Raw genomic sequence first — 15,539 nt, 5'->3', positions numbered from 1 at the left:
TAGAAAGTGGCCAACATTATCAAAAAATCCTCCCAGCAGTGACTAGCTAAAGAAGTGCTTAAGAAATATTGCACTGTTTGAAATTGTCTGTTAGTTCTAGCAGGGAGATTTTCCTGCTCTAGTTCAACAAAATCAATTAAGAAGAGCATGACAAAGGAGCATACAAATTAGAGTCCTAACCCTGCTAATGTGTTATCATACACCCTCAATCCTATTCACTTCAATGAAATTACTCACAATGAGGTTTTCGTTAGCCTTAAGACCTACAGAACTGATTCCTGTTACAACAGCGATGAATTCAAGTTGGAATGTGCACAAGTACAGTGATGCTCTCAATAGAGCAAACCTTGCTCCCAAGGAAGGCTTTATGGTAAAGCTACTTCTGTGATTAAGAGTTCTAAAATGCAAAAATCATACGTATCAACTGGATTACTTCAATAATGTTGACACGTATGACTGTATTACAAGATGTGCATGATCCATTCTGCTCCCTAGACTTCAGCTATGTTCAGTACAAAAGCTCAATTTTTTATTAAGAATATAACAGAGACTGATCCTTTGACCTCAATCATGACTATTGCTTTACAGAAAACTGGTCTGCTTGAGAGCACTTAACCAGCTAGCTGCGTTTGCTTACCTGTGTGCAGATGGTAGGGAGACAGAGAGCCAGCTTGACCATGTCAGGAAGAATGGACTGGAATAAATGCTGGGCCTCTGCATCTTCAAGAACCTAGTTAAAAAAGGAAATAAGTAAATAAACAACTATTTTGAAAAGCTTTTAACTCAGAAATGACAAAATGTACGAGAAGATTTTGAAATCAGAGCCCTTTCAGAAGAGATGAAAAAAGACCCTATTAGCCTAATGCAAATCAAATTCGTACAATTTTTTAATCATAGTATCTCACTGAATTTGACCTACTAATAACCCTCTAGCTTGAAGTACAGGAACAACTCTCTCTTAAAAGTTGCATCTGAGAAAGCACGTGATCAAATGCACTATGAAGGAATCTTCAGTCATTATTTGATTTTTTTTCTCCCAAAATTTGTAATATAAAAAATCTTCATATAAATTATATTCATAACATAAATAATAAAAATCATTACATTACCACTAAAGCAGAGATTTACCACCATCGTTACCACCAGAGGTACTGGTTCACATACAAAAAGGGCTGCAGGCTCAAGCTGCGTGCTGAAGCTGTAACGTCTTTAGCCTGTTTCTTTAAGTGTGTTCCCAGAATTGACAACACTCAAAAGACAGGCACAGGTACACCCAGGTTTCAGAAGGCTTCTCGGAGCTCTTACACTCAAGACCTGGTCTTGTCAAGCTCCTCAGCCCTATTCTCAGCTCCCATCCTACACTGCCCAGCCCGCTGTCACCTATTTGGCTGCCAAAGCACAGAGAGAGCTGTCAGCTCTGACCCCCCTGAATCTCTCTTCTCAGTCACAGCTGCCAGCTCTGAGCTCAACCAAAGGAAAATAAGACATTCACTTTGTAAAGCATACTGCACACCATACCATACATGCTGGAAACATTGTTTAAAGGCCAACAACTTCAGTTCTTTCAAGATCATTAAAACAACTACAGAGGTACCCCTGCACTGCTCCATCCTATCTGAAGTGATACAGAAGACTAAGTGTGCTCAGGAAGTTAAAAAAAAAAAAAACAAACCAACCAAAACAACATACAAATACTCAAAGAACAAAAAACACTTTGGTTAAACGTTTCCCTTTTCTATTACCATTGGCTGCATATACACTTATATTTTCACACAGTACAGGTCAGATATTGCAAACAACCACCTCACCTTTATCATCATCTGCTCTAGCAGGAAACCTTCCTCTGTTCTTAGGTGCAATGTTTTTAAGCACCAAGAAAGAAACAAAATAAGCATTAAGGACTTGAAATTCAGACCTCAATAAATAAAATGAATACGTAAGTTAAATCTATTCAAAAGATGACATTTAACCTCTGATGTCTACTGGGCTGTCAAATGCTGATATTCTCTCCCCTTCGGGCAACACTTCCTCTCTCTTAAAATTGACATATCAATAGTGGCTGCCATGCTTTGCTGACTGCCACAGACTATGCAGTATCACTTATCTGGTGACACATAATGGCACCGGACTTTGTCAGAACTGTCAAGGCATCAACCTTTTCTTTATGCTTCTTTTAAAACAATATAACAATAGTAAGCGACAATTTCTTCCCTAAGCAGAAGTAGGGCCAGCAACCGTTCTGCTGATGCAGAATACATAACTAGGAAGTTTACTTTCATACCTTTAACTGCACTGCTTCTTCTCACTTTCCTAATGCTATTATTCCTATATACTATTTGTACTAGATATCCACTAGAAATCCATCTAGATCTGGAGCCATAAATGCTCAGATGCATTTTCATCGGACTTCAGGCAGATTATTCCTACATCTACGTAACAAATGAGTGTTTGTTGCTGTGTTTTGTTTTTTGAAGGGCTATACTGCCACAAGACAGTGAGAACCCCCATCGCTGTCCTTCTCTGGCTGAACCACCAGGAAGCCTAAACCCTCCTGGCTCTGAATGCTCTCCTGTTTAAGCACAGCTTTAACTTCTCCCCAGAAGCTCCATCTGACAGACATTCCACCACATAAACACCAACCTGGGAGAACCCCGCAGCAGCACGAAGAATACCTGGTCACAAATATGAATGAAGACTTTTTGAGAAAGAAACTCCCTTCAGAAGCGATAACTTGTACTGATGTAAAATGCAGCATATTTGGAGTCACACTACGTACTTATTTATTGTTGCTGGAGGAGGGATGTGCCATTCTTCACCCCCAGATGCATCCATCCCACATTCCTGAGATCCTTCAGTTTGCTAACCCCACAGGAAAATAATCTGAGGAATTGTCTTCCATTGCATTAGCGAGTCAAACCAGCCTACCAAAAGGGCCTGATGTGGTGTAAGGCAGGTGGCAGGTGAAAGAGAACCAGCCTGCCCACTGGGGTTAGTTGAGTACAAAGGCAACTCTTCTCACTGAGGAAACAATGTTTTAGTTGGTGCACAGCTGTTAAGTAAGCATCTTAAGGAAGCTGAGACATTCAGTAGCATGCTTTTAAACATATGCAACCTTTTAAAAGGTTACAACTAAGCAAAAGTTAAGAGAAAAGACTGAATTTCAATTTTAGAAGCTTAGTATTTGCATCTTAAATAATTAATAGGCCTCCAATCATGTAAAAAAAAAACTATTAGGAATGAAATAAAAGTAGGGGGTATTTCCAAGGCAAAAAGCTACAGGGAATCAGAGTTACAAAACACAAACTGTCTTTTTCCAAAGAAATCACTTGGTGATTTCAATTGTAGTTGCACTAGGGTGATTGATTAAATGAACATGACTTAGGGCTCCAAGAAGTAAGGTGCAAATGGCTCAGCAAGCAGCAGCACAGGTGAGAGCTCCTGGCCAACCTTGCATTGCAATTTTGCAAAATGAACATTTATAGTGCAGCAAAGAGGCTTGACTAAACACTGCTGTAAGTAATGGCCTCCTGTCACTATAAACTAGTCCTCCAAAATGTAATGAATGAGCATGCCTGACAGTTCAAGTAAGAAGAATCTGAGGTAGCAAGGGTTGATAGCGATGGTAGAGTTTAAATCTAAATCTGACAGCTCATCAAACCAAACAAGCTATGTATATAGAACAGAAGCTCGGACACCTCCATCTATCACATGGGAAGGCAGAATAATCAGGTTAACAGGCAAAACAATGTGCTAGGACAGCAGTGGCTTAACGTTTCCAATTTGTTTTTATTTCCTCATATTATCCTTTTGTGGCTGGACAATGACCAACTGAACCACTTCCTTAAGGATAGAGGGAGAAAAGAGGCATTCAGTGAGATTTGTCTTATTCTCTCATTCTAAGGGATTACAGCCTTCTGAGTTGTGTTTTCTTCCCAGCTGCCACTGCACTGCCTGTGCTATCTTAGCATTCATTTGTTTCGGCTCCTGCTTGTACTATCAGCTATGAGACTGAGCTGCCTTTCCAGTAACAGCTTTCCTAATTACTTCAATGTTAGAAGTCATAAGGTTACAGGTGGTAATGGTCTCTAACTAATGAATTAGACAAATGGAGGAACTTCTTTGTACTGCACTCACAGTAATTCCATTCCCCTCATTTCAGGAATATTTTATTTTCTTCAGTACCTTCAGATTGTCTCAAATAAAACAATATTTTTACACAACACTGAGATGTACACAATTAATACTTTCAAGCTAAGAAACTCAGTTGCAAACAGAAGTGCAGCATGGTGCACGGATAATCTACATAGACAACACTACTACACTCCTTCAAGTCTGCAATTCAAAGACAAGAATTTAAGAAGATATGTGACCAAAGGAATGCTACTCACACTTCTGCCAAGATAAAGGCTTGCCCTGTGCCACATGCAAGGAACCTGGTGTGAAACTGAGCTGTCAAGCCTAACACAACTCAGAATAGTTTTCTGAGACCTTCCCAAAGTGTGCTGACAGTCTTTTTCTATTCATAAGCATTTTCAGTGATGCTTTCCCCCTCCCATTCAGTGTATACTATGCCTGTCTTCCAGAAGGTCTCTTTGTCGCTGATTTGAGATGTCAGCTCAGTTGTGCCCTTACACTGCTCTGCAAGACGAGCTGGTCCACTTTTCAATAATGATAATGTTTCAATAAAAAGTGGGAAGTTGAAATGACGTTATGTGTATTCCAAAGATCTTCAAGACAACCTGAAGCATCTCCACTCAAACCAACACTTTCCTTTCAGATGATGCTTACATAAAAATTTCAGCATATTTAAGCAATCCCACAGCCGCTCCTTGATGCTGTGTGCAACGATGTCTTCCTTTTCTCTTACTTCCCCAACAGCCTGTACTTATCTGCTCGCTCTCCTGTCTCACATAGATGTCCAATGCTTTTTGTCCATGGTTTGTGCTCCTCAACGTCAATAAAACAATCAAGTCGGCATCTATTACATTTGAGTCTTTTACCAAAGGCTAAAATAGCCTCAGATTGCCAACATGCACTCTCTCTCTTCCCCCAGCCCTTATTACACATGCTTTTAAATGCTTGAGAATCCCGAAAACAGACTGACTCAATAGGTTATTCGGAACAGCTGGAAAGAAAACTTAGAACAAAAACTGAAGCCCAAAAAAGTGCTAATCACATGACTTTGAAAACTAGTATTAACTAAATACACCTGGAGGGAAAAAGCTTTGAAGTCATACTCCATGTGAAAGAGTTTTCTTCTGAATTGAGTAGATGAAATCCATTTAAACATGAGCCTCAATTACTGGCATACCTGGAACTAGACAGAGATGCTAGGCTGCAGCCCGTTGACTTGTATGTGTAACAGATTATTTGTCATAATGCAAAAGATTATAGGTATGAACAAGCTTGAACCCTGATAGCAAAGTTGGGGGGAAAAGGTTGAGAAGGACAGAAACCCCCTGATGTTTTTGCTAAGATTCTATTTTATTAAATTAATGAACTTCCATAGCTGCAGGAAAGAATACACTAACATCTGGCTCCTTATAGTTAGTTCCCTTACAGAACTAATTCAGCAGGAAACAGATTTGGCTGTCAAATCCATCTCATTCCTTGAGCACTTGTCCGATTAGAAACCAGAGAAAAGACAAAGTAATCTTTGGAGGGAGGAGGAAAAAAACCAACATAGAACCAGATTATGCAGGAAGAATCTTATTTGAGAGGAAGAATGCTTCTGACATTTATCAAAACCACAAACTGACACTTTAAAAGGAAAAAGTAAGACAGCTAACAAGACAGAGGTTAATTCATTTTTGTTTATTTTTTTTCCTTTGAAGCCTCATTCACGTCTACTGCCAATCCAGCCCTGAAATGCTCTCTCAGGTGTATCATCCCCAACAGCAGCAGCTTTCCTCTTAAAGCTTTTCAGCATTCTAGATAAAATACAGTCATTTATGAGAGAAAGAAAGAGAATATTTTTGCATCTCCCTCTCATGGTTTTAAAAACACATTTTATACTTCACAATAGTGGTAGTCTAACCTCATCCACTGTCTTACTGTCAATGAGTGAAACCTGAAACCTGATTTGCCATAAGCTTCAAGTAAATTCCACCTGTACATTCCTAAAGAGCAGTCCTATCCTACCAGCCAACTGCCATTAGGTAAGGATGAAAAAGATCTGTGCCCACGTTCACTCCAATCTTTTATCTCCCCAGAGCACTTGGGTTGTTGGAGTGGGGGGGAAGAAGTTTACTACCACTATGATTTTGAAATCATCTGCTAAGAATTGTACTGCAGAAGCATTCAAAAGTCATTACATTTAACTACAGCTATTCCACAGAGTTTCTCATGAGTGCTGATGACCGCCTTTGTTTTGTTTTAAATTATCAGTGTTCCAGACATTACAAATCTAAGAGCATAAAGCATCTAAGGAAAACCACAGCAAACAAAACCAGTTTCTTATACTTATTTGGGAAAGAAGAGATCTTAAGAATGTATCTTCACATATGCACAAGTACTTCAGACACAATATAAGTACAAAGTCTACACCTGGTAGACACAGAAATCCCTTCCCTGATTATACTGATAACGCAATAGTCACTGTGATGGTGTTTGCAAAAAACCAAACCACTTAAAAAGTACTCAACCGTTTGACTGGGAAGTAGAAAAATAACAATATTTATTTGGCTAACAATAAGCCTGTCACTCAGCACACATTCCTATTTCACCTCGACAACGCTGAGCTACTAACATTTTCCAAAGCATACAAGATGCTTATTTCTCTCTCCCTCAGAAAAGCTTACATTTCATACATTGGGGACAAATACCTTTCTGTTGCTATGAAAAGGAAACCCTTCACGGCACATTCAAAAGACCTTTCAGTTTAGATTTGGAAAAGATAATCTGATGTAATGGAAATTGTTTGAAAACATCTGGACTAACATGAAATCCAGCAAAGAACAACAGATAGGCTATTTTCTGCCTTGGGACATTTGATTTCTTGCTTAAAAGCCTACCTTTGCTGTGTTGATATCTCTGTGCAATGCTCACTTCTGTTAGTACTGTCCAAACAATTACAAAAATGATTTATCAAAAAACCACTCACCAGAACAACGTGGCACTTCAAAATTCTCTCTGCACCAACACCACTGATTACAGCAATTGTTTATTTTTCTCCAGCAAGTCATTCAAACAACAAAACGTACAGGAAAATTCCTAAGACCTGATAGGACATGAATGATGTTAAGTCTTATTAGGACCAAAAATCTCTCAAGATATGCATGTACTTAACAGTTTCACGTGTTCCTAAAAGCAGTGTAATCTGTTTCAAGAAATGGATGGATATGTAGAGCTCAACCCAATGCAACTAGATTATACTACAGTCACATCATCCTCAGATATGTTGCACTTATCATCTCTTTAGATGAAGATACGGAAACAGTGGTAGAAAATGGAAGTATAGTTTCCAAAATTGCCCATGTCATAATCGTAAGAAAATTAAGAAATTAAGTTTAAGGTTATTTGATAAAGGCTATTAAGGCTAAGATCACAGACTGAGCTACTCTGTGGCTGTAACACTTTACAATTGTAGTTTCGGAAAGGAAGCATTTCTTAATTTCACTCCTATCAGCACAGAGATCTGAAAACACAACCAACTGCTGGAAAGGAAGCTGACATACCTCTGGTAGAGTCAGAAGTGCCAATGCTAAGCTGTCAAACACTTGATGTGCTTCCTCAACTCAACTACTTGCATCTGATGCATTTTCTGGAAGTGTTCATACCAATGTACTACTATACTACGTGGCAACACGCATTCCAGGGAGAAACTGCACTTTCATAACAAACACAGCAGGCACATTCTGTAGTTATTACCCATGTTTTACTTTTTTTTAAATGCCATTTCAGCACAACAAACTCACAAGGTCTTCCAGTGAAAACTGCCATGGTTTTCTTCCATCTCTCTGAATTACCCCTAAGCACACAGCATTGACTAACAGAAATGAGACTTAACGTGTGCTGCACCATTCGTTAACTGGAAACCACACAGAACATCCACTAAGGAAAAAAGCGGTATCTTTAACTACGTGCACATATCCATATGAATGCCAAAATTTAGATAATATATGATATGGACCTATGATATTTACAGAAAATGTGAAAGGCTGCATGTATAAAAGATATTTTTTGTATATTTATACTACACATATGCTTTAAGTTTCTCTAAGAGATAATGCTTATAAAAGACTGCACACAAGACAAAACTAGCATATTACATTGTTCCTTTCTCTTTTCATGCCAAAGGTTTCTCTCTGCAATTAAGTAGAACGAACTGGCCATTTTAAAAGAGCATTAACATGTTTCATTCAATTTCACAGAATAAATCCTAATGTACAAATGAAGCAGCTTCTTTTGTAAGAGAAAACAACCTTCTGTAATAGAGTTTGCAAAACAAAGCATTCCTTACACAAAACGTTGGATTACACAGGAATCAAGAGCAAATAAGATGACAAGAATCTACATACAGATTGATTGGCTTCACACAGCTTTCTCAAAAGACAGCAAGACAACAAAACATCCATACAGTCACTGCAAGCATGCACATGCATGTATATCATACATCAAAAGCCAAATGCAGCCACTGGAAACTGAGTATTACAGAGCGGATCATGAGAGAGCATCTTCGTAGAGATACTAATAGCAAAACCTGTTCAAGCCTTCCTATTTGCCTCAACCAGGCACGAAGGGGCTGAAGTTCTGCAGTGTGCCTGGAAAAGTAGATTTTAAAAGGCATAAGCACTGTCAACTCGTGTTTATTTTAAGTGTTTTATCTTAACTACTTTGTCCTAAAAGAAAGAAGCATACAGCTTCTCTTACATTTCAGTAACTTCTAATATTGGTCCTACATCAGAATACAACCTGCATGACAAGGTCACTTCTGCTTCCCATCTTCAACTCAAAGTTCAGAGAATGCAAAAATGGACAAATGTCCACCATAGGCAAGAGCCTTATCTAACAGGGACCAAGAAAAGATGCCTAGGAAAGTTTAACAGCAAGCAAGGCAACTCAGCAGCAGCACTCCCTGAGAACACTGCCTTTGCTTGGAGTAATCAGCATTCCAAACATTTGCAGAGATCATCACAGTAACCACACAGAAGCTAATAGGATCTCCCTATTAGGGATTTGTACAAATCCTTTCAAAACTTGATGTGAACCCTTAGCATCCTCAGCATTACCTAACACAGAGTTCCACAGCATTATCTAATTAAGTAATTCCTTTTGTTCATTTCTGAAAACCATATCTGCTTAGAACATTCATATAGTGTCCCTTAACTGTTCTACCAGAAGAACAGTCATTTCCTCTTTACTCTCCTTCCCATTCTTTTAGGATACCACTGTCATATCCACTCCTCATCTCTCTCCCAGCTAGAAGAAAGAAATAAAACAGTTCTAAACTATTTAGATGTTCCTCATCTGCAAGCTGTTACATACCTTTCATTCATTCCTATCTCCTCTCACTGTAGTTTCTCCATCCCCCAAATACAAGCTTTACACCAGAAAAGGAGTCCAGACAAACCTGTTATAGACACAAAGTGAACACCCAAAAGATGCATCATGATGCATTTTTCAGATGACTCATAGAAGCTCCAAGACCATCACTGTTTATGCCACACAAATTTACCTGAACTACCATCTTCAGTCTATGCTCCATAAGAGTTCAAACTTAAGAGTCAAAATATTTGCAGTTTCTACCAGGTGAGTAATCACCAAAGGCTACAGTTTGCCATTTAATATAATGTGTAAGTTCTGAATTTAATCCTTTTCAGCACTGAATAGCGTGAGGTCATTATATTACAAGTAACTTATTTGCCCAGACATTTAAGGATGACAGACTGCTTCTCTTCCCGTCAAATAAAGTTGCTACTGCTGGAGATTAGTCTGAGGCATTAATAAGCCCTGAACGACATCTTTTTACTTTATGTGCTCAGGAAAGAGCAAAAGAATGTGGATGTTCCTGGAAGGAGAGGGGTCCATCCACAAGGGAGAAGCAGCAAACAAACCAGAACAAGCAAACAAGAAAACCTACTACAGTACTTAGCACTGTTGATCAAGAGGTTGCCAATTTAATATGAGCTGCCACCATTCCTGTAAACGTTGCCCATCTGGAACAGGTTGTTGTGGGTCTCCAGATAGCCAAATCCACAGCAGTTTTTTCACGATTCCTTTTCTACTTGCTGTTTACATTTTCCTATCTGCCTTCTAGTTTATTTCTAGGAAAACAAGATGGAAGGATGGCTTTCAAGTCATACAAATCATGCAAGTAAGATTAAAAACGTTAGCACTAACAACTTTCATCCAGTAAGTAATAACTCAAATAAATCTTAAGCCTGTTCACCAATATTGACAGACAAATGCAAAAGCAAATCAATACAACAGCATGGAAGTTCCATAGAAAACAACAAAGCTGTCAGATGCCTGAATAAGCCACCGAGAACTTCAGGTACGTTTCTGGTGAGTAGTATGAACTTTTTAAAAGAAACAACAGCAAAAAGCAGCAGCACCACCAAGCTCCCAAACTTTCTTCACTGCACAAGCAGGAATTTTACTTTCAAACATGAAGGAGCATCCAGAATAGCGTTCTGAAAATAGTGTGAGGGCTCCCTCTTCTGACAATGCTCTGCAGAACGGCCCATTTGCCTTTGTCAGGCTACGTGCCTGCCAAGATCTACAAAACTTTTCATGACAATGGAGAAGTTTTCAGGAAATCATCTTCCAAAATAGACTCTTGCACACAATGGAGCATTCAAGGATAACAAAGAGCTACTGGTGTTCTTTGACAGAGCTCTTCTCTAGGAAGGAGCAAAATGGATTGGAACGCAGGTCTCATTGTTTCACTGTATCCAACACATCAGCAACAAATTCTCTTCCTTTGTCAAGAATAACACCGAGGCAAGGGAAGTACCTTCAACATCATAGAAACAGATCATTTTTCACCCCAATGGAGAGTGAAAACAAAACCTTAAAAGGCTGTCACAAAAGCGATCTAAAACTGCATGTAATTGGGAGCATTTAAAAAACAACTATGGAACTCCAGTGGATTCAAGCAGGGTTCTCAATCTAAGCTCTTGTCCCCAATTCATTGAGTCATGAGACTGGCATCAGAAGCACCTCTCAGCTAAGTGAGCAGAAAGTGCCGCCTTCTCCCCCAAAAAGAAAGCACTTAGTATAGCTATTACAATAATTCAATGTACTGAGCAAAAGGAGTTCTTTGCTATTGCGTCACCAGAGGCAATTATTTCCAACTTAAAGATATTCTAACTTAATGATTAATTAAGAAAAGTCATGTCTATGATTTTGTTGCTAGTAAATAACAGTAATTACTATGACTGTTACTAGAAGAACATTGACTAGAATCTTACAAGCAGAATTTGGAAAGAAGACTATTTTGACTCTATAACTCAGAAGGAAACTAAAATATGAAACAATATAAGATAAACGCATTAATATGAAAACATTTAACAGATTAATAGATGAAGCAAGCTGTGTGCAAAATCAGAAAAAGTAGTGACAACCGATGCTTCAGTAATTTAATAGGTCTGCATTCACTAAGTTATATCTAATCATAACATTCCAGACAATTCATTAATACAGACACCATTGGATCTGTAGACCCAATCCCCTTGGTTAAGTAGAGGGCCTAAGAATACATATAGTTATCTGAGGCTCATAAAAAAGAAAAAATAGAGAGATTAAAACTACTGAACTATTTAATATCTGTTTGTGACTATTTCCCAAACTCTCCATTGAACTGCTCCTCCTTTGCATGTTTACAATGTAAGACTGTCAGCCAATGTTTTTCAGGCACAACACTCAACTTGCAGTGAGCAACTACCATCTGAAATGCTTTCCCCATTCCCTCAAAACCATAGGATAAACAAGAAAAGATGTAAGCCAACAGAAATCCCTTAATTATTAGCTCCCAGATACAAGGATTTCCAAAGGCACGCTCCACTACAGCTAGTATATTCAGGGCATTTCTACAGAGGACCTCACCACTTCACTCAGAAGCTGCTCAGATAAGCAGGCTTACTGATTTACAAAGCCTGAAGAGTTCATACATCTCCTAATAACAGAGAAGATTTTAAGCATCTTTTTGTATAAGATGCTTCCCTTCCACTAAACTCAACATACTCAATAAACAAAGCCAGAGTATTATTTTGCTCCTACAGTTTACGAGGACCTACTATACTGCTATAATGCTTCACTATCTTTCATTTAACATAGAGCAAGTTGAAGAGTATGTAGCTCTAAAATCCATTTTTAAACAGTTCTGCTCCCTCTTATATGGAACCTTAGAACTACATCACCATTCCCATGTGCCAGAAGTGGCCTTTTCACCCTCCATGAGAGAGGTGATGCCCAACAGCTCATTTCCCTATTGATCCCCTCTTCTCCAGTGGCCACTGACACTACTTATTTTCCCTGGCTGATGATCTCAAAATCTAATCACTCAGGTTTCCAAATTCCAAGATACATGTTTTGAAACATGTTTTGAAATCATGACAAGCTCGTATCCTTTTGTAGCAATACATTTGTGCAAACATTCCTGAGAAGTTTTTACATCAATCATTTGTTATACTTTACAACTTTTTAGTAAATTTAATATATGTTCTTTGAAAACACCAGAATGAACAGCTGAAGACCACTTGAACAGGCTAAGTTAATTTCAGGTAGTAGTAGAAGAGCAGAGGCCAAAAGCCTACAGTCTCAACCATGAGAGTCCAAATAACAAAGAGGGAATACTACACTGGTAAGATGGGCCAATACACACAGCTCTCATAGCAAGTACACACAGCACAACCTGCATTTCTTTCTGTCAGCAACATTATGCTGTGCGAGAAACAAAACTTGTCCTGCAAAACACTGGTCCTCATCAGCAAGAGGCAGCAAGAAGCAGTTCTTGATCAGATGAACAAAGCAGACACCTGTTTTAACCAGACATGCAACTAATAAATTTAGTTTGCATTGAACCTTAATGCAGCTTCAGAACCCCTCTCTCCAAAAATAGAGCACACGTGCACACAACTTATGAGCTGGAAGTAAAACATTTTCTATTGGATCTCATCCCATACTGTTATAGCTGACCTGTGATCAGAAATTAAGCCAAGTCATACATTAAAAATACCTCAAGTTGCATTTGCCACCTACTACTCATTTTTCTATTGCATCCTTTTCCAGGAAGGTAATATGAAATCACACAAACCACTACAACCATTCAAAGGCTTCACACAATCAAATTATCATCTCAGCATATAGTAGAAATCTACTGCCAGAGCAGCGTAGTTCAGTCTGTACAATCACCACTGTAATACAGCAGTAAAGATGTTTAAATAAAGAAAAAAAAAACCTTTTTACAAGAAACTATCACACTGGAAATGTTAACACAGTCCATTAATAAACCTGGTTTCCTTAAACAAAACAGGCATTTCTCACCATGTCTTCAATAATCTTAGTTGTTACTGAAGCACACAAATGAGCTTCTTCTGATTCCAAATTAATCTTGTTTACAAAGTCTAATTATCATTTTAGCTGAAGTTATCAGCCAAGTAACCATCCACAAAAACAAGAGAAATACTTCTACTCTTGCAAAGGGAAAAGTAAGCCAAAAGCATTAGAAACATAGACAACATAGTTGTTTGCATTTTACTTTTCTTCTTATTTTAAATCAACCTGGTTTACCTTGTCACAGAAATCAGTGAGAGCTGTGAAGTCCCATTTCTTGGCATAAGCAACGTTGTATCTCAAAATAGCCTCCTGTGGAAAGAGCACAACAAAATAAAGCCTATAGACACTCTGTTAACAAGAGAAAAAAAGCACATCTCCTTTTTGAAGAAACAGCACCATCTAGTGGATACAACCTGCCACAAAGCCTTGTGAATTCCATACGGCTATGCGAGTGGATAGAGACAAGACAAGGGGGAATGGTCTTAAACTGAGACAGGAGAGGTTTAGGTTAGATATTAGGAGGAAGTTTTTCACCCAGAGGGTGGTGACGCACTGAACAGGTTGCCCAAGGAGGCTGTGGATGCCCCATCCCTGGAGGCATTCAAGGCCAGGCTGGATGTGGCTCTGGGCAGCCTGGTCTGCTGGTTGGCGACCCTGCACATAGCAGGGGGTTGAAACTCAATGAGCATTGTGGTCCTTTTCAACCCAGGCCATTCTATGAGACTGTTAATACGGTGCAATTCTGAACAATACTGAATCTCACATTTCAGGTCCAGCATCAAATAAGCTGCAGTCTACAGGCTTACCCTTGCAGCAAAACAAACAAACAAAACAACAACAAACCATACCAAAACAAAGCATGCTTGTGTCTGCCTACAACCCATGGTATAAACATCCCTCCCTACCTTCTTTTTCAAGGTAGAGAAAAGGACCTAGCAGAATTTTTACCGGTTTAGTAGCCTAAAGAACCAAACCCATAACAAAAACTAACTAGGCCCTTCATAAGAACCAGCTTGAAAACCTTCGAGAAGAATACCAAATCAAACAAAATTAACACACTTCATAAGTTGCTGAGGGACAGAAATCACCCATTTCAAATAGACCTGCAGCTTTGGCACACACCTCCTTTCTTGCCTCTCAACACTCTTCTCAGCAAAAAACAAACAGCAATTCTAAGCTGCTACAGATGACAACTCATTAATTAATTCCTGACCGAAAAGCCAACGAGATCAGTAAAATTCATCAACAGGTAAAGCAGTCTCCAAGAAGTGAGGATTTTTTCAGCAGCTTCAATTCTTGCAATTTTAGAGTATACTACTGTGAAGAGCTGTTGTTTCAAATTCCTTTGTCCAGGCATTGCACTCCCATTTTGGTTATAGAAAAAGCCCGCATACTACATTTATGATAAAGTCACAGCTACCACTGAACCAAGAGTTCTGCATAGATTTATACAGTAGAATTTGTTTTAGCAACACCTAAGAAATTTGGTGGTAACATTTAAGTATCTGAACTTCTTTTCCCACCTATCACTGTGCACACGTATGTTGCATATACTCTACCTAAATTGTTCTAAGCAGTCAAGAAACAAGTAAACACATCAATGAACCATGGAAACTCTCAGGTACAGTTCTCTCCTCTAACACAGTAACGTTACTCTTTACCCTGATTAAAGGTGATATGCACCTTCAGCAAACTATCAAGTCAAGTATAAGTATCTGATATTGACAACAGATATCAGCATGAAGATTTATGCAAGGAGTCTTTTAACAGTTCACCAGATAGAAGAAGATTCACAATTCTTTCTGTATCTGCATAGGCAAGTGAATAGCCAGTAAGAATATAAAAAAGAAAAAGACAAGCCAATCGAGAATCTAACTGGAACTGAGAGCAGCTTCATCACAGTGCAGTTTTCATGACTTCCTGGCCACTTACAAAAGATGTTTTTTCAGTATTTCTGTGAAGGTCTTTGTAGATTCCACAATAAGGAAATGTAATTTCTCTGTGACTGATTGAGTGATTTCCAATTCAAGTTACTTAAT

The 15,539-nt window shown here is 38.7% G+C and overlaps 1 protein-coding gene across 3 annotated transcripts in view; it reads right to left on the bottom strand.

The window, feature by feature from the left end:
* The window catches only part of PARG (poly(ADP-ribose) glycohydrolase), a 61,416-nt gene that overhangs the window by 37,394 nt on the left and 8,483 nt on the right, over positions 1 to 15,539 (bottom strand). For all 3 annotated transcript variants that reach the window (XM_004941959.5, XM_421502.8, XM_015288036.4), the window contains 2 exons: positions 13,735 to 13,809; positions 638 to 730 (listed from right to left, as the gene is read on the bottom strand). In XM_004941959.5, coding sequence (XP_004942016.2) covers positions 638 to 730; positions 13,735 to 13,809 — 168 coding nt within the window. The remainder of the gene's footprint in view (positions 1 to 637; positions 731 to 13,734; positions 13,810 to 15,539) is intronic.

Source organism: Gallus gallus, chromosome 6 (genome assembly GCF_016699485.2).
Source record: "Gallus gallus isolate bGalGal1 chromosome 6, bGalGal1.mat.broiler.GRCg7b, whole genome shotgun sequence".
Classification (NCBI taxonomy): domain Eukaryota; kingdom Metazoa; phylum Chordata; class Aves; order Galliformes; family Phasianidae; genus Gallus; species Gallus gallus.
Note: the sequence above shows the minus strand (reverse complement) of the source record. Positions and strands in the feature narration are given on the sequence as shown.